Raw genomic sequence first — 19,543 nt, forward strand, 5'->3', positions numbered from 1 at the left:
GGGTTCACCACCAAACGCTTCCTGCTGATAACTTCTGACACTCTTGTGAAGAAGGGGCCTGGGGGAACAATGAGACCTAAACCACAGAGGACTCCTCAAGTCAGCAGGGCTGCTCCTTCTCAGTAATCAGGGTGGGGACTGGGAAAACAGTCTTACGGGCAGCTCCTTAGACAGACCTCATGCTCCATATTTTTGTTTCAGTTCAGGGCCGTTCAGCTTTTTTGCAGCAAAACGCCTGGCTAACAGTTCAAAAGAATAGGAAGTTGTCCACCCTCATTCCCCCTATTTTAAAAAATGGAGTGGAGAAGGTCTCATGGGGCCAAGTGTGGAAATTTTTACTCATGGCCTGCATGGTCTACGTAACACAAACTGAAGGGAGGAGTTTAAATTTTCTGGATAGTTCCTAGGTCGACAGCCAAACCAGGTCATTTAAGACTCCAGACTCCATTTAGGTACTTAAGAAACCCATACTGACTCTCTGCCATGCCAATTTTCCTCTTGGATTTGGAACTATTTTGACAACCCATAAGGAAAGTACAGAGGCTCCAACTTTGAAGTCTTCTGCCAGGTACCCACTCAAGTGAGGTTTCTTTTTCTTTTACCGTCCTGACATCTTTTCCCTGCCAAATCCTCCCTAAGAATCAAGCCCCGGAAAGAAATCAGAATAGAAGTGGCCCCAACTATTTGTATAAATTAAGCCCATCCCATCATTTTCTGGGCCCCAGAGAAGGAGAACAGAAGACCTGGCTGCCGTCTCTGGGGTCCCATCGAGCCCTGACATGCTTTGACCCTCCACTTTTCCAAACACAATGCCTCCACCTTTCCCTGTCCTCACTAACCTTCCTTCCTTCTCTCCAATTCAAATCCCATTTCCCTTCTCCTCACCAGCAACCCCAACTCTATCCAAAGCAAGCTGTCATGGGTTAAAAGCAATCATGTGCAATCATCGGGTTTTAACAGACCAGACCAGACCCAGCGTGCTCATTTCCCTCCTTCCCTAATGCCTGTGATCACAGGAAACTAATGTGGACAGAGAGGAAAAACTCTAGTTTGAGGCCTTGAAATCCAACTTCACAAGCTTGTTTCCTCCAACCTCAAGTATCCGGTCATGAGGTGGAGTAGAGGGAGCTCGGATTCTGATGCCGTCGGCAACATTCAGAGACCCAAACTCCAGGGGACACAAGCTTGCCTCCCCTCTACTGTTCCTTTCTTTTTCATAACAAGCTTCTGAGACACAATTCACATATCATACAAGTCGCCCATTTAAAGTGTACCCTCTGCTGTTTCTTACAGACATTCCATAATAGTTGAGTGCTGGTTTTGGTGCCCAGGCTGGACTGGTACCACCTACAACCCATGTGTCTTTGGACAAGTTACTTAATCTCTGTAGGTCTCAGTTTCCTCCCCTGTAAAGTGGAGATAATGCTATTATTTGTTGGGAGGTAATTCTCTATGAGTTCTCGTGTTTCGGCAGCATCGAGGATATTTATAGGAGGAATAATCTTGGAAGACAGAGATAGCGTCTCTCTCTCTTGAGCAAAGGACCAGCATGCTTGCTACCCATTATAAAAGATTCGGGTTCCCTAAGCTCAGGTTCCTCTCCTATTACACAACCACTTCATGTTTAAGTGTCATCTGACCATCTTCTTGTCACCCTGAGGACCAGAGCAAATGTTAATACTGGTGGGAGTGAAATCCTTGGTCTCTGACCCAGGAGTCCTGTGTCTCCTGCCAGCATCCATGAAGTAGGGCAGGTGACCTTGTTAACTTGCAAGTAAAGTAAAAATCTCAGACCCTTCCTAATTTTTGACACCACCTACCCTGTTGGGCTAGAGGCCAGATTCAATAAAGTGATTAGCACACTGGTGCTTAGCTCACTGCTTGACACATTCACGCATAATAAGTTCTTAATAAATATTAGTACCAGGTGCTTTTTATATTTCCTTATTTTATTATGGGGCACCAATGACATATCTTAAGTTTCTATGGACTTATGCTCAGTGGGTTTTACATAAATATTACCAAGAATGATGATGGGCAAGACTCATTTAGCAATTTCTAGGGAAAGCCTCCATTGTCATCCTTTTTCCTCAGAAAATGGAAAAACTTACCTTCTTTCAGGATCAACTGTCCAGTCTCCTTCCCATTCCCAGCCTTTTGGAGGCAAAAAGAATTCCCTCTTGAGTTTTATTTTTCCTGTGACATCAGAAAATTTATGACGACCCACTAATCCAGAAGTGCCCCATTTTCCAAACATAAGAGCTTGGTTTTCATACTGTTAAAAACAAATTAGAGAAACACCATCAGAGAGAAGGAAATAAAGGCCACCCATAAATTTTTAAGCCCATTTAAGCTAAACCATGATAGAAAGTGAAAAAACTTTATACGCAGAAGGCACGGACCTAACTTGGGCAGCTACTGATTGTGCAACTTTGGGTAAATCACATCTTTCTAGACTCAGTATTCCCATCTGTTCACTGGGGATAATACCACCAGTTCCCACAGAATTTTTCAAATGTGCAGTTGAAAGTGCTTTGTAAATAGTGGTATATCACACTAGTTGCTTCCATTATTATTTTGAATGGCTCCAAATGGTTCTCTGAACCTAATTTTTTAAATACCCATGAAGTCCTCAATTTATGAATGTGCAGGCTTCTAAGAGTTTATTCGTAAATGGTCTACAGCCTAGAACTTGGGGCACATTTCCCTGCAGAATCAACATTATAATTGATGGTACATTTCCCAGGCAGTCTACAAAGAACCTGTCTGACATAGGAAGGTCCTTTAAGGGCCTGACGTTTCTGGCGCCTAAAAGTTCTGTGCCTTCATCCCCTCTGGAATGTAGTGGGGATGAAGACCAAGACCTTTCCTGAAGCAGGTTTAGTGGCAAAGACAGACTCTTGTTTACGGGGCATTTCTGTCTAAGTTAGAAGTTATAAATCTACAATGGTCTGCTCTTCACTCTGTCAACCATCAAAAGGGTTGAGATTTGCCAGTGGTGAGAGTCCCTGTTTGGGTACAAGCTGAAACTTCCATGTTTCTGTTGATGAGTCCACTGAAAAGATGATTTGCAAGTGACAGGGGAGTTTGAGGTTGAAGAAGGAAGAAGTTTGAGTAGAGGTTTGATGGGGAAATTGGGTTTAACCAGACACAACAGTACCTGTCTCAGATATGGGTGCTGAGCCTTGAAAGGAGATAAGCTCAGGAAGCAGCTAAAGAAGCTACTGTCACATGGGGCTGTGAGACTTCGGGGCATGTGCATGGCTCCTTTTGGTTTCTAAGTGACAAGGACACAGAGCAGAAGAGCAGGGTGTTCCCACTACTTCTGTTTGGAAGCCAGCATGGCTACAGTAAAATCTAGGCAAGAAGTTCAGCAAGACTGTCAGCACATGTGAAGCACCTCCGGGACCTCCAGAAACGTGGTAGGGGACGGGGGTGCTGGGGGTTCTGCAGAGAACTGAGGTCTAGTATTGGCACAGGAAGGCAAGAACCAGTGAAATGTCCATTTTGTTATTAATGTGCCCCTACTGGTACCCATAGGTTGTGAGAATCTAAAGAAATTAGAGTCACGCAACTAAGATGCATGGATTGTCTGTTTAAGATGAGTTGGAACTAGAGTCTGAGCTATGCAGGGAAGGATCTAGAAATGGGAAAGGATGAAAGGGAACCCTGGACTGGTTGATCCTTGCTCAGTACTAGCTTCCAGCTTAGCTCGAGCCTCAGAGCTGGAGGGCAGGCCGATGCCAAGAAACCCTCCAGGAATGCTGGCGCGTCTCCTCCATGTGCCCTGATGCCCCCACTCCACCTTGCCCAGCTGACCGCACATAAGTAGCCGTCATCCAGGGCCTTCCCCTTGGCTTCCAGCCCACCCTCTATTTATCTTCAATGGCACTTCCAAGTCTGTACCATAAAGGCTTTGTGTGGCTCCCATGTATTTCATTGTTTCTCAAAGTGGTCCACTGAGGCCCCACGTCCACCCACACAGGAATCATTGCTGCTGCTAATCCCTCACTCAGTGACACAATCAGAATCTCTGGGGCGGCCCCAGCAGGCAGCATCTTCAACAGGATATGCAGTTTTATAATCACTTAGGGAGGCTTTCCCTCCATGAATGCGTCTTCTGCGGTCCAAAGACCCCCACCTCCAAGCACGCCTCTCCAGGTCTGCACCTCCCCAGGGCCCTCATTACTGGCTTGTCTATGTGTCAGTCACTCTGGTGGGTCCCAGCGTGGACAACAAAACCTCCTGTCAATCTTTCCCCGTCCTCCCAGGTGAAGGTCCCTCAGATGAGATTTTAGGTAGTGCCGACGGCTGGGCGCTGATGGCTGGGTGCCAATGGATGAATGTTTTCTCTAAGGATGACAAGTAACAGGCCCCCCCCCCCCCCCCCCCCCCCCACCAAGAGGAAGACAGTGATGTTACTGAATGTACCATTTCAGCGAAGACGGTGAATGTTCCTTCTGCGAAGCTATTGAACTTCTTCTCAACAGCACTCAAGCCCAGCCAGATGTTCACTCGCAGCTCCGCAGGCACCTTCGGTCCGTGGGTTTTCTCCTGCGGATACTGTGAGATGCACAAGAACGTGCTCAGCTATGGGCAGCAGCACGGGCTACGACATTACGTTCAAGCCCGAGGCAGACTGAACATCTAATCATCGCTCTCCCCAGTCTAATTTTGTTTGCGTAAAGTATTTCCAAATGGCCCTACAGCAGAGATTATAATAACAGCAAAAGCGGCGGTTCTCAAAATGTGAGCCACGGACCCCCTTGTGTCCTTGAGACTTTTCCAGGAGGTTCACGGAGTTAAACTATTTTCCTAACAATACCAAGACGTTCCTTGTTTTTTTCGCTGTATTGATAGGTTCAGTGATGGTGTAAAACCATGTGGATGAGACTCTGGGCACGCAGCACGAATCAGGGCAGTAACACCAAACCGAACCTGTGGTCACAGTCTTCTTCCTCACTCTCAGAGAAGAAAACAAATACTAGTTTTACTTATGAATTCCTTCAGTAAGACAGTAAAAATTACTAATCTTATCAAATCATGATCCTTGAGGACAGCTTTTTTTAAAATTTTTTTTAAGTAGGCTCCACTCACGACTCTGAGATCAAGAGTCGCCTGCTCTATGGACTGAGCCAGCCAGGCACCCCCATGAGTACATCTTTTTAATATTTTGTGTAATAAAATAGAAAGTACACACAAATCGCTTCTGCTGCATATTAATGTATATCTTGAGAAAAAGCTCTTGTGCAATTGCTTGAAATGTGAACTGAATTAACCTTTTTTTTTTTAATGGAAATCTCTTTGACAGACAAATATGGTTATTCAGACTTGAGTATGGGGCAGATGTTTCCTTGAATATAAACAAAGTAAGCCTGTCACTTCAAGGACAATAACTGACTGTATTCTGTTGCCAATGATAAAATTCAGGCTTCCAAGTAAAAATGAGAATTTTGGAAAACTTGTATCTGTCATGGTAAGCTTGATAGCATCATGATACATAAAGACTTTTCTGATGAGTGATATTAATTAAAGTGATTTTCTTTCAACATTGTAAGATGAAATGTGTCAATATTAGGAAGATTTGCATAACTCCATGAACTGCTATTTTCTAAATGATCAATGCTAAATGTTACAAAATCACGCATGGATAATAGAACCATTCAAAGTACAAAATAAACCAATGGATTTCTATGCAGCTGAGAATGAAAAGTTCACTGATATGGTTTCAAATTCCATACTGCAAATCACCTTTTAGAAGCTACTACTTGAGTCTGGTGTTATACCAAAAATGTGTATCTACAATTATCTGAAAAGGGTATTAAAATACTCTTCCCTTTTCCAATTACATATCTATGTGAGGCCCAATTCTCTTCATATACTTCTCCCTTTTCTAGAATTTTTAAAAAAGATTTTATTTATTTATTTGACAGAGAGAGAGAGAACAAGCAGGGGGAAACGGCAGGCAGAGAGAGAGGGCGAGGGAGAAGCAGGCTCCTGGCTGAGCAATGTAGTTCGATCCTAGGACCCTGGGCTCATGACCCGAGCTGAAGGCAGATGCTTAACTGACTGAGCCACCCAGGTGCCCCTCTCTTCATATACTTTAACCAAACAACTTATTCTATCAGATTAAATGTAGAAGCAGATATGAGAATCCAGTTAATTTCTGTGAAGCCAGGCATTAAAGAGGTTTGCAAAAATGTGAAACACTCTTTTAATTTTGTAAAGAGAATACAGTTATATTTTATTAAAAATACATAATTTATGTTAACATGTAATGGGTTTAATTATTGTTATTTTAAAATAAATACTTTTTAAATTTCTCACTTAAATTTCTATTGTAGTAAATATTGATAGCTGTAATCCATATAACAAAAGCTCTCTGGGGTCTTCAATAATTTTTTTGAGTGTAAAGGGGTCCCAAGACCAGCAAAAAACCCCAATGAATTAAATGTCTCCCTAAACAGGATAATGAGTGTTAACACAATCAATAAATACATACAACATTGTCTTGAAAGCATTTTGCTGTTTATCCCCTGAGTTCTAAAACCTAACACGGAGAATACCATGTTGTCTCCTCTCCTACCCACTGCAAAATTTTATTTATTAATCAGTTTGCTTCCACCGACTGCTGACCAACACAATTGTAATTGTGGTTCTATCTGAAGTAAAATTTGTTCCACCAAGAGATACTTGAAAGAAGATAATTTCTATTTTCACTTTCCTGATTAAAGAACAATGAGTACATTTATTAAAAGTTAGCAGATATCTCCTTGTTTTAAAAGAACACTCTCCCCTGACTGCTTTTTCTCTTCTTGATTTTTATTTCTTTCCCCCCCCAAATCCAAAGAACTGGGCTGGGGTTGGCCAGGGACAGGGATGTCAAATGCAGCTGGGACTATTTTGATTTCTTGGTTTTCAGCCCCAGGCCCTGCCTTGGTTCTCCATAAGCACACAGAGAGCAGTGTTTAACGCGGGGTCCTGGGATGGGTTTACGGGGGTCTATGAAGCTCCTGAATCCTGTGTTAAACTTTGGATGCATGTGAGATGTGCATTCTTCTGGAAGAGAGGGCTGGTAGCTTCCATCAGGTTCTTAAAGGAGGCCATGACTCTAAAAATGTTCAGAACCAACTGCCCTAAAGCAGCAAATTCTCAGAAGTTTTCAATCTGAGGACCTATTTGGTCAGGGCGTAGACTGCTTGGACTATTGTTACTTTCTCCTTTTTTTTCTACTTCCCGAACACTCTCTAGAAGGGAAGGGAAGGAGGCATTGCTTAGCATGAGACAGTAGAAATAAGAGGAAAATTCAAGCCAGAAAGCACAGCATTCACAATGTCACGTTAATATTAGTGTCACCGAGATCTCTGCGGAAGTGTCCTTGCCTGAACGCTAGCAGATCCAGACCGCTCTCTGGGAACTACCACCCTAGGGGAAGGTGCCAGAAAATGGGTTGGAATCGACCACGATCGTCCTAGTCATTCAATGATCAGCAAATAAAGCAGCCCCTTCTCGGGAAGGCGGGTTTTGCATTGAAGCAGTTCACATTACACGGGGGTGAAGCCGTACCTTCAGCAAGATGGTCTGGGTTTTCCCGCAGTATTTCCCAGACGCATTCTCACCACTGGCGGAGTATAAAACCTGATGCGCAGGAATGCGTGCACAGGCCAGTCTCTTCTCTCCCCGGATCATCCAGATGATAACATCAGGCATACTGTTCTGCGGCTGGTGGTGTGGGCGGATGGAAAAGGGAGCAAGGCTGGAGTTAGTCTACACACAGGGGGACCGGACACCCTGCAGGCTGGCTCCTCAGGGCTCCCCTTAGCAAAGAAACTCTGTGGTTAGGGATCTGTCTGAATCCCCGAGTTGCCCATGTCCTGGGACCACACTGAGCCTGCGGGACTGGGCGGCAGACCGTGGCTGGCCAGAAGGGATGGGGTGAAGCAGAGGGGGAGCTTCACCTGCCCAAAGCCCGACCTACACGGCTCCGAGAGCTACTCTAGGAAATACCCCCTCTTCTCTCACCCATCATTTGAAGAAAGCCCTCAACAGCAGTCAGGGGTTACGGGTTTCATACGTGTCATAGGACATAGACAAAGCATCTCCAGCTGACAATCCAGTGTTTGCCAAATCTGAGATATTCATTTAGTTTTTTTAAAACCTTTTTTTTTTTTTGGTCTGATCATAAGGGTGATATAAGTTCACCATAGGAAACTTTGAAAGTACCAAAGCATAGAAAGCAGAAAATAAAAATTACTTCTAATCCCATGTTTTTGCAAATGTATTTCTATCCACAACTATATTACGATCCCCCTCCACCTGAATCTCTGAAGCTCAGTAGGAGGGGGCTCCTACTCTCTTGGTTTTCCAGTTCCCAGAGGTTAATGGCAGCCAACATTCATCCAGCACCACTGTGTGCCCCGCACTGTGCTAAGCTCTTTATATTCATCATCTTCTTGAATCTTCACAATACAGTGCTGCGAAGTGAGTACTACCATGATCTCCATTTTATATATGGGGAAACTGAAGCTTAGAGAGGTTGCCCAAGTTTACATATGGTAGGTCCAGGATTCACAAAAAAGTCTTCCCAATCCCAAGCAAAGATAGCACTTGCATCCTCTGTGCCACACAGATTTGCTACTTTATCCCTCCACTTGAGGTAGTCTCAGATTGTATCATGATAATGATAATGACTTATCTACTTTGAAGACCTTTCCAGGACCACCAACTCAAAATTCTTCTCCTGTCCTCACTTCAGTGATGCTCAGCCCATTACCCACTAGCATCCCAGCCCAGTAACTCCTTGGTTGCACCATCTGTCAGATCTGCTCAATATCCAAGATAATACACCAGATTCTCCAACCACCTTCTCTAGCCGTGGTGCCATTCCACAGAATCCGTCTTCCATATCAAGTGACCTCTGAGTAGTTTAAAAGTCCTACCTCTTCAGTCAGTTGCAGTAATTTCTCAAGCCAGTCCTCAATTTCTGCCAGTGTAGACTTCACCTCTGTGGCCTCAGACCTCATCCTCACAGCTGCCTCGTGGATCTGGGAGAGAGATCGGGACCGCAGCTTTTGGATCTGATTGTCAAGAACTGTGACATTAGCTTTTCCTTCCGTAAGAGGCAACGTGTACCTAAAGAAAGAAAAGGAAAGAAACAGATAATCTGCAGAATAGCTTTCTGGGCTTCAAGCTGTCGAATTCATTTGTTTGACTTCCATCTTGCAAGCCAAACCGCTTTCCTGACGGCATCAGCTGGAGGTTTAAGCTGAAGTTGAGTGTATGTGGTGCTGGCAGGGCAGACCTGCCCGACAGACTCTCCTAACTCTCACGAGGAATGCAGGGGGATTAAAATTCCAAAGCAATTTCTTGGGTTTGACTCCAGGCCCGTGGAGTTGCTGGAGAGAAGATGGAAACAGCTGCAGCGTTTGGGAGGAACAGGCCCACCTTTCTTTTGCTTCTTACAACCAGTGTACAGACGCCCCAAGACGAAGGAGGGGAAGGCAGATTACAGAGCATTTAGCAGAAGGGTTCTTGAGGACCATCCACCCCTAGGCAGTCCGTGGAGGGGGGCGGAGGGGCTCAGGAGGTCTGCAAACCCCTGGAACTTATTTGAAAAGTCTATGTCTGTGCTGGCAGGCAGTGCGATGTATGATAAAGACCCCATGCTTTGGAGCCGACCATCGGGGTACAAATCCTGGCTCCGCCATTTACTAGTTCTGTGGTCCTGAGCAGTTACTTAATCTCTTGTTTTCCTATCTTCAAATGTGGGAAAACAGCATCTATCTTTCAGGGTTGCTGTGAGAAATAAATGAATTCATACATGGAGAGCATTTAGAACAATGCCAACCGCAGAGTAAAGTCTGAATGACGTTGCCATCCTCATCAAGCTTGGTCTTCCTCACTATCATAGTCTCATTAGATATTCAAAGGCGCCCATTAGTTCCCAAAAGGTTAAGAACCACTTGTGGAGGCAAAGCTCTCATTAAAATGAGAAGTGTAGAACTGCTGAGCTGGGGCCAGCATTCACCGCCTTCTGCAGTCTTCCTCTCACTACGGTAGCTGGTGGGGCCACCGGGTGAGCGTGTCACCAATTCCAGGAAGTTCTACTCACGTTGTTTCTACCTAGAAATTCCATTGATTTGAATGTCCCCTAGCTTCTTAAATGAAGGAAATCCTAGCATGACTTCTTTTGAACACAAATTTCCTGTTACATCAAGTTAAAAAGATTCCATTTGATTCTTCAAAAACAGTTCACATCCATTTGGTTCAAAAACCGTGTAAATAGATAGTTCTGTGTTTTGCTCAGCAAACCCTAAAATTCACAGAATTTTCTACAAGAAGGTATTACCAAATGTTTGGTTGCCTTAATAACTATGGTAATGCACTGGAAAGGTTAAGTTCCTGGAATGATTCCTTGAGGCAAAAATGCATATGGAAGCTGCTAGCTCCAAAGTCACACATGAGACCTTCAATAAAGAGACGTCGCCTGTGTGAAGCATGCAGCAGGAAAAGTTGTGTGGATAAACCCAACTCTGGGCATCAGACGCATCATTTCACCTCCTTGGGCCTCTGCTTCCTCACCCCTAAAATAAGGAGACTGGGAGAGATGACCTCTTAAGACCCAGATTTAAATCTTCTGAATTCAAACTAGAGCCCAGCCGAGCTCTGATCTCAGCCGCGTGTCAATGACCTAGCTAAACCACTAGAAGGCACAAGAAGACAGGGAGACTGAGGGCATTGGCGGAGGGGGGGGGTGGGTGTAACCATCCCTGGTTTTTGCTGCTTACAAGTTTTCAATATGCTTTTCTTTTTAACTTCCCTGTCCACTGCACAATAGTTTAAAATGAGTTTGGGATGAATCACTTCCCCCTTTGATACCTAAATGCCCAGAGATCTGAGCTGTTCCCCAAGTCACAGTTATAAAAGTTTCTCTGGCTCCAGTCAAATCTACTGGCTTTGTGAAGGGAGTCTTAGCCAGAGTTCAATAGGCATTCAGTAAAAAGGCAAGTAAAAAGGCTGTTTCTAAAAATGCGTTTGTGAATTAGGAATGTTATTCTGAATGGCGAGGTCAATGCTCCACCCCGAGGCCCCATTCTCTGTGGGAGCCAGCAGTCCCCTTTCTCCTGGCAGTGGGCACACAAAGATTGACGGGAGGGAGTCAGGCCTAGGCCTGCTCCCTCCTTCCTTCTTCCCACCCCTTGCCTGAGGCTGCCCTGGGATGTGCTTCCTGGAGGGGCCTTGGCCTCCCAAGGCTGCTTTAGAATTGGCATGGAATCCGAAAGTGAGCTTTTCCTGGTGGTGATTCAGAGACTCCTCCCAGTGACTAGGGCCTTTTGAGAATCTTGACTAACTCAATTCATTTTTTAGGCAAACACTGGAAACAATTCTAGAGGCTCTTTTCGTCTCACAGGTTTAGGGAGGAGAGCATGACTGGGAATTCTGAGATAGGAACAAAATCACTGTACCTTGTATCTTCTATAACTTCATCGATCAGCTTCAACCATATTTCAGCCAGCTGGCTTGCAGGAACTTTACCTTGCATCCCTGATTTCAGAGCCTCTAGGTTCAATTGCTGGAGAGTTTGGAAAGAGGAAATAACTGGTCATTGTGCATCATGCCCTTAAACTCAGTAAAGGTTTAACGTTTATCTTTAAGAAAAAAATGCACAAAAGACTTAACAGAAAAACCAGAGCACTTAGCTTTTTACATTTAAAAATGCTCACCATAGCTTAGCACTATTTACTTGTCTTCAAAATGCAATCAATGCTGACATATACAAGTAATAGGACAATCTCTCCTATACCTTTGACCTTTGAAACCATGTAAATATTTTATGTATTCAAAAAGGAAATAAAATAAAACCAACAAAGATGGGGGAAGAAACCCCAACATGGAATATAAAAGAAACAAATGACCTATATTACAGATGAATAACATAACTCCACCAAACTAACCCAAATAACTTTTGAACACAATATTTTGATGATATACTCTCAGTTTAAAGAAAAGAAAGAACCATGAACATATCAAACTCTAAATTGGTTTGTTTTTTTGTAGTGGTTTATCTATGGATTTTAGGATTTAACAAATGAGCAAATGAAATTTCTCACTGTTGAAGAAAGGAGGTATAACTACAGAAATCGGGAAGACTAGAATAAACCTGTGATATTAGAATGGAATTGGAATTATCCTTACAAATTCATTGCTTTTCATATATTGAGAGATCTAGAAATAAATTGACATGTGAATAATGTGTGTGTGCGTGCTCGTGTGTAAGCCTGTCCACTGAGAAGGCCTTGAAGCAATGACGTCTAAATAGTAGTGAGTATTCTAATACCCAGATGTTGGTTCTTACATGCTATTCTACTAAAAGGAAATAGAATTCCTTCGGAAAGCAGCGATTTGGGCTGGGGCAGGTAAGGACAAGCTGAGCCTGGAATACACTGCCTGTTGTGTCACTTCGAGCATCTGCTGACAGACAGATGGAGAGAGGGCCCTCCGTGATTATCAAAAGTCCTGATCCAGGGAAACCACCATCCCGTCCAGATTAGCATGGAATATGGACAGCATGCTCAATGTTGATGAATAAGGCTGAAGAACAGCCAAAACATAATCAGAATAGAGGGGTGATCAATTCCTTACTAATTCCCTCAAAACAGAGGACTGGAAGTTAACACCACAACTAGACTGCAGATCAGTTGCAGCTTTATTATGTGAACAATTAGGCTTAAGTTGACTTAAACCTACAATTCTCCTTCAATATTGTCTTTATAACACAAAACAGTATTTTTAGATTTTGCTATGGACTCTTAGATCAGGTATTCCAGGACCCCCACACATATTGGTCCTGCCCTGACAGAGGTTGGATCTTAGAAAAAATTAATACTAAGGTAATTTGGAAATCAAAACACTAATAACAGACGGATTTTTATCAGTACCTGATAGAAGTAATTTAGAATCTTTGACTTAGAAATATCCCAACCATGTGCCCCTTCTCCTCATCAATGTCAACTAGATGGAAAATTACAGATACCCCATCTATGCAGTTTCTACCAGAGAGGACCCCCAGCCTCCAAACAAGGTCCTCTAGTTTACAAAAGTATGAAATGTCAGGCCCTGGTTCCTCTGAGCCCACCTCTTCCCACAGAGGAGATTTTTACTCCTTTAACAGTAAAGTTCTAAGGGCTGCATGTTTCTATTGGAATGAACCCTTCTCCACACCACACCTCACTGTGGCAGAAACTGTGGGTTGTCCTCCTACTTTAATATCCACCCCCACCTTCCTCAGTAAGAGGGCTTTTATCTGGCCATCTGTCAACCCAAGCATAAGACTGCATTCCCCAATTCCCTTAAAGTAGGATGTGACTGTGTGACTGGATTCTGGCCAATGGAGAATGAGTAGCAGTCAAGTGTGTGACTTCTGGGTCTTTCCCTTCAAGGGAAAGGCCCGGGTCATCTACTTCCCCATTCCCCTTCCCTCAGGCTGGAAGTGGTGAGCCGCCTCCACCATGCAGACAGTGACAACCCTTAGTGGTGGCAGAGCAACAAGGGGGAAGGAGTCTGGGTCCCCAGTACCACCAAACTCCATACCAGGCTTGGAACACCTACCTCAACTGTTACAAAATAGCTTTTATTTTGCTTATCACTATATTCTGAGGTCTTGTGTTAGAGGGGTCTAGCCTAAAACTAACACAGAATTTACTGTTTGGTGGAAAGGAAATGTAGAAAAGATAAACTTACCAGCCGTTCTGCCATGGCTAGGAGAATGTTCACCGCATCCAGGCGATGACTAATGTCCTCCCAGTATGAAGTCAGGGTAACAACTGGCTTTGTGTGGGCCCAAGGCAAGTAATAATAGTAGTTCCCTGGTGTAGAACATTGAGAGTCAATGAACACTGGACACTTAAACAACATGTTTACTAAGAGATGTGCAAACAGGGCTACTGATCGATCGGTACGTGAAATGGTTTGGGATGATCTGTTTTTTAAGTTTTATTTGAAGGAACTGAGGGATAGTTGTTTTGAAAATCTCTCTAAAATACCCTAGTAAACTGAACACAACAATTTTAGGATCTTGTAGTGGTTCAGGATCAGATGTCTGAACATCACTGATGATTATGTAACATGGTGGCAGAAAATACATGGCACAGGAGGTTAGATTGTATGTGTCTGCACCTGCTATTCTAAATAAATATTTTTGTTGGAATTGGGGCAAAAAAACAAAAAAAAAAAAAAAAGAGAATTTTCTGTTTTCTAAAGCCTTAGCTGGATACATGGGGTTTGGTATTACTTAGAGCCTTACGATGGTTAAGAATCATCAGCCAACACTTTCTAGCACATTTTATATTTTTAACTCTGCTTGTACAGAATTTAGTTAAAAACTATGGCAATACCATTGGAACATTTGATTGGAATTTCTTTCTCCTTTCTGTATACTTTTAAACCATTTGTTGGGGGCACCTGGGTGGCTCAGTCGTTAAGCGTCTGTCTTCCGCTCAGGTCATGATCCTAGGGTCCTGGGATCGAGCCCTGCATCGGGCTCCCTGCTCAGCTGGAAGCCTGCTTCTCCCTCTCCCACTTCCCCTGCTTGTGCTCCCTCTCTCACTGTGTCTCTCTCTGTCAAATAAATAAAATCTTAAAAAAAACACAACCATTTGTTGATAACCTTCACTAGAGAATTCTCATACTCTGCTTTCTATTATGACTTATTTTATGCATTAGAATGTAAACTCCTTAAAAGCAGGGACTGTTTCTCATCCACCTTCGTTCAAATACAGCTATTCACTCCTTACAGCAACTTCAGAGAAGAGGCTGAAACTGAAGGTTACAATTAAGTGATATGGCTAAGGTCACAGTGCTGGCGAGTCACAGAATGAAGACCAGAAGCTGGGTTTTCCAGGGCCTGAGCCAGAGTCCCGTCCACTTCAACTACTCTATCTAAGAGTAGTTTGGGGCTTCGTTGGATGGAGTTGGGCAGAGCTGGAGCTGATTTGGCGGAGCTCTGAGTTCAGCAAGTCGCCATCTTGTGATTTTACAAAGCAGAGCCAGTGTGAAAGTTGGACATGGGAGGGGGAACTAGGTTTCAGACCCTGGCAAAGAGCCTGTGACTTTCTGGGTTTGACCCGTCTTGAAGGTGCTTTAACTCCAGACACCTCTCTTTCCCATTCAACCTTTTCTTCCCACAAAGCATATGCTGAACATAATGGCTGCCAAAGGAGAATATGCCGGGTGCTTCTTGTCCTGTGGTGCACCCACTGTAGTAAACATGTAAGGAGAGATGGTTAGAGTGAGTCTTACCATCAAATACGGCACGGCTGTATTGAGTGGTTGATGCCAAAGGCTTACAAGTTGTGTCAAACTTGTTGCCATAGTTCCCAATGCTGACTTCAAACTGAATGGCCTCGCCAACATCTTGCAACATGGTGGCTGAATGGAACACTGCAGACAGGCTATACTTCCGTCTTCGTTGGTATTTCTATAAAGTATGAGCAGACATGAGGCTCAGTGAAACTTGTTTTGCTCTTATTTATATGTGGGTTTCTAGCAGGTGTATTTTAAACCTAATAATTAGTGTTGAATTAAATGCCAGTAGAAAATGTTCTTAAATCTAGCAGTTTCTCTCGTACTCATTCAAGTGGGCAAAGATAGAAGTACCAGGATGTTCACTGCAGTGCTGACTGAAATAGAGAAAAAAATGAAAACAATACAAATGTCTATCAATAAGTCACCGGTTAAACAAATTATGTTACATTCATATAACGGAATAAAGTTAATAAAAAGACAGGTAGATCCATATGTGCAAACATGGAAAAAAGATACTTTTAGGTGAACTCACTGAATATATATTTTAATATTGGCATATGCATGAAGGAAGTCTGGAAGAATAGAAATAAAATTGTTAACAGTTACGTTGGGGAAGGTAGAGCGATTACGGCTAACCTCACTTTCTACCTTTTTAATTGTTTGAATTATTAAGTATTAATTTTCTAATCAAAAACAAAGATTTTTTTTAACAATAAAGATTTTTAATGTAAGATTTTAAAAATAAGTGAATTTAGGTGAACTTATTTTTCTGTTTTCCAAAATAGAAATCAAACATTGTTTTTTTCCTTTCTTTCTTTTTAAAAGAACTACTGGCTTACTGAGTGTATGTGTATGTGAGGGAGCCGAACAGAGGGCCAACAATGACCACACTGAGGATCTTTCAGCCTAGCAGACACGACTACGAGCCCTTCAGGCCTTCCTTCATCTGGGCACATAAAGTCTCTTGAATCTACTTCCTTCCCCGAATCCTTGCTCAGATGGCATCTCTCGTTCTTTGTGGATCATATCCCCACTGATCTTTGGGTACCTTGCCTTCTTTAGTCAAACAGAGCCATGCAATGGATTAAATTGCTGTATTGCATTATGTCCTAGGCATTCTGCCACTTAATATTGTCCACATCTAGAGCCTTTCCGGATCCCTGTTGGTGCCCAGTCTTTGTAGACATTTGCCCAGCTTGGGTGTGAGACTATGTAATAGTTACTGTAGTGTAGCCACATTGGCTACATGCTTCCCTAGAGAACTCATGGAGAGCCATGAGTGATAATACTCAAATTGTTTGACAAATTCTTACCATGACAAGTTTAGTTTGGAAACCCTTAGGGAAGGAACTCCCAGATCTGTAGTCCTTCCATTTGAGATCTGGAGACCACACTGCTATCAAACTTTGGTATATGATGACTTTTTTTGTTGTTGGATTTGCTTTTATGCATTCCTACCTTGCTACCAATTTGTATACCATAATCTAAGTAGCAAAGTAATGACACTTTTCACCTCTAGGAAGCTAACAAAAATTACTTGATCCCTGTAGGATATTTATTAACTGATTTTCCTTTCTTTTGTTATTCATTCATACCATGGCCTTTATTCTATTAAATGAATCACTATCATGGGTAGGTCTTCTGCCTTGTATAAGAATGTGTTCTTGCATTTACAGAAGTACTTAGACAATAGTTTCAAAAACTTCTTAAATTGTGGTAAAACGCACATAAAATTCACCATCTAAACCATGTTTAAGTGTCCAGTTTGGTGGCATGAGGGACATTCACACTGTGTAACCATCACCACCATCCATCCACAAAAGTCGTTCTATCTTACAAAATTGAAACCTTGCATCCATTAAACCCCAACTCCCCATTCCTACCTACTTTCTGTTTCTATGAGTTTGACTCCTCTGGGTATCTCATGTAAGTGGAATCAAACAATATTTGTCCTTTTGTGACTGCCTTATTTTACTTAGTGTAATGTCTTCAACGTTTAGTCATGCTGTAGCCTGTGTCAGAGTTTCCTTCCCCTTTAAGACGGAATAATTCTGCATCGTACTGCCGAAAGATAAACTGAGGTATATTAAAATTTTTAAGATTTTATTTGAGCAAACATATATTTGACTGGGCAGTGACAGAGCAGAAGCGGCTAAGAGTGCTCCACTTGCAGGAGCCAGGGGAAAGACTTTTAAGAGAGCAAATGTGGAAGGAAGACAAGGAAATTATTTGATTGGCTATAGCTTAAGTGGGTGCATTATTTGGGAGAGCCTAGCTGGTTAACTGCTATTTGTTGCCCTTTGGTTTTGATTTCTTTTTCTTTTTCTTTAAGATTTTATTTATTTATTTGAGAGAGAGAGCACAAGCAGGACGAGGGGGAGGGTTAGAGGGAGAGGGAGAAGCAGGCTCCCCGCTGAGCAGGGAGCCCGATGCGGGACTCGATCCCGGGATTCCAGGATCATGACCTGAGCAGAAGGCAGACGCTTAACCAACTGAGCCACCCAGGCACCCCTGGTTTTGATTTCTTAACCTTGAGGCATTCATAGGCTTACGTTCTGGTTTGCTTAAACAGGCTGCCAAGACATCAGAGCCACTATCTGTCCATGGCCCTTGTGTAATCAATTTAGCAGCATGTACTTCTTATATTGGTTTATCCATTCATCTATCGATGGACTGCTATCCATGGATTGCTTCTACCTTTTGGTTACTGTGAAGAATGCTGCTATGAACATGGGTGTACAAATTCCCATTTGAGTCCCTGCTTTCAATTCTTTCGGGTATATTCACAGCAGTGGATTTCTGGATCACATGGTAATTCTATTTTTAACTTCTTGAGGACTGTTTTAAGAACATCTGATAGTGACTGTAGTTTGTGGTCTTGAAGAATCCCAGGACGTTCCCCTATTACAACAACTCCATTTTGGCTAAAGGAATTTTTGACACGGTATAATGGAAACCTTCAACAGGATTTCATCAGAAATCCCTCTGCATCTCAATCTTTTTTTAAAGTCTTTCCAAAACATTGGTTTGAAAGCTTAGCTGCATATTGAATCACCTGAGGGGCTTTAAAATATACTTATAGCTGGGCCCCACATCCCAGAGGCTCTGCCTAGCACTGTGAACTCAAAAACATCCCTTCATTAGTCCACTGTCACTTTTGTAGAAAGGGTGTCGGAGACTTTTGTCACTTGTCAGGAGTCCCCTTAACTACACACTAAGTAGTAAGCCTAATCCTCCAGAACTATCCATGGTTCAGGAATGCTATGAGAAGTCTGGGTTTGGTGAAATTAGAAAGTAGGAAGTTATTTGTATTAGTCAGAACTTAAAGATACAGCATAGCTTCTTCTTTGTAAACCATCTGGGATGATATAAGAGAAGGGAAAGAGCAAAAATATGAAACATAATTTGGGGCTTAAGTCAGGGCCCAGAAACGATGATGAGCATTGAAGCTGGAGCCATCTGCTAATGCAGGGGCTGCAGAGAAGAGAGAAGGTGCCTGGGGAGGTTCTGGAAGGGGTGGGGATGCCACTTCTGGCTGGGCTGGCTCTGCCTTGCACACCTCTATGTGGCCATGATTCCATTAGATCTCCCTGGATTTTCCTGAGCATAGCTTGCGGTCACCTGCAGAAGCCCTGATAGGACCCTCACTCTGGAGAGTTTGAGCTGTAAGACAATAATTTGGGTTCTGACCATCACCACACCTCCCAACAGATCGGCACACACTGTGAGCAAGCCACTCAAGATGGAGCTGCTCCTTGGACCATTTTGCAGGTCCAAACTCCGCAAGGGGCAGGTGATCTACTATCTGCTCACGTGCCTCAAAGCCAGGCTCTCGACTAGTGCAGCTGAGAATTCCGGCCTTCCCCCAGCCCTTTCCCACTGCCCCTCCCCCCACCCTGCCTTCTGGGCTCAAAGAGGTAGAGAGAAGAAGGAAAAATCAACATAGTTTAGAGAGGTCTGGAGCCTCAGCTTTGGTTCCCTGAGTAGCTTTGGGGCAAAACTGCTCATAACAGGGAAAGTTCAAGAATGTAAATTATAATCTATTGAACACTGATGGATGTTTCTTTGACTCTGTAGGGCCTTGGGGCTCTCTAATCATCAAAGACCAGTGCACATTGTAGACGGAGGTGGTATAGTGTAGAGTTTCAGGAGTAAATTTGGGGAAGGGGGTCATTTTTGTCAAGCAGAATACTGAGAAGGGGTAACAAGTTAACAGCTCTAAAAAGTGGCTGTGGGACCA

General features: G+C 43.2%; 1 protein-coding gene across 2 annotated transcripts in view; it reads right to left on the reverse strand.

Moving 5' to 3' along the window:
- Window positions 1–19,543, reverse strand: part of MYOF (myoferlin) — a 160,004-nt gene that overhangs the window by 50,558 nt on the left and 89,903 nt on the right. For both annotated transcript variants that reach the window (XM_032432325.1, XM_032432326.1), the window contains exons 20-26: window positions 15,298–15,475; window positions 13,741–13,865; window positions 11,466–11,572; window positions 8,940–9,132; window positions 7,567–7,722; window positions 4,432–4,563; window positions 2,112–2,275 (exon numbers count right to left, since the gene is read on the reverse strand). In XM_032432325.1, the coding sequence (XP_032288216.1) occupies window positions 2,112–2,275; window positions 4,432–4,563; window positions 7,567–7,722; window positions 8,940–9,132; window positions 11,466–11,572; window positions 13,741–13,865; window positions 15,298–15,475 (1,055 nt within the window). The remainder of the gene's footprint in view (window positions 1–2,111; window positions 2,276–4,431; window positions 4,564–7,566; window positions 7,723–8,939; window positions 9,133–11,465; window positions 11,573–13,740; window positions 13,866–15,297; window positions 15,476–19,543) is intronic.

This window comes from Phoca vitulina, unplaced genomic scaffold, assembly GCF_004348235.1.
Source record: "Phoca vitulina isolate PV1807 unplaced genomic scaffold, GSC_HSeal_1.0 scaffold48, whole genome shotgun sequence".
In the NCBI taxonomy this organism is placed as follows: Eukaryota; Metazoa; Chordata; class Mammalia; order Carnivora; family Phocidae; genus Phoca; species Phoca vitulina.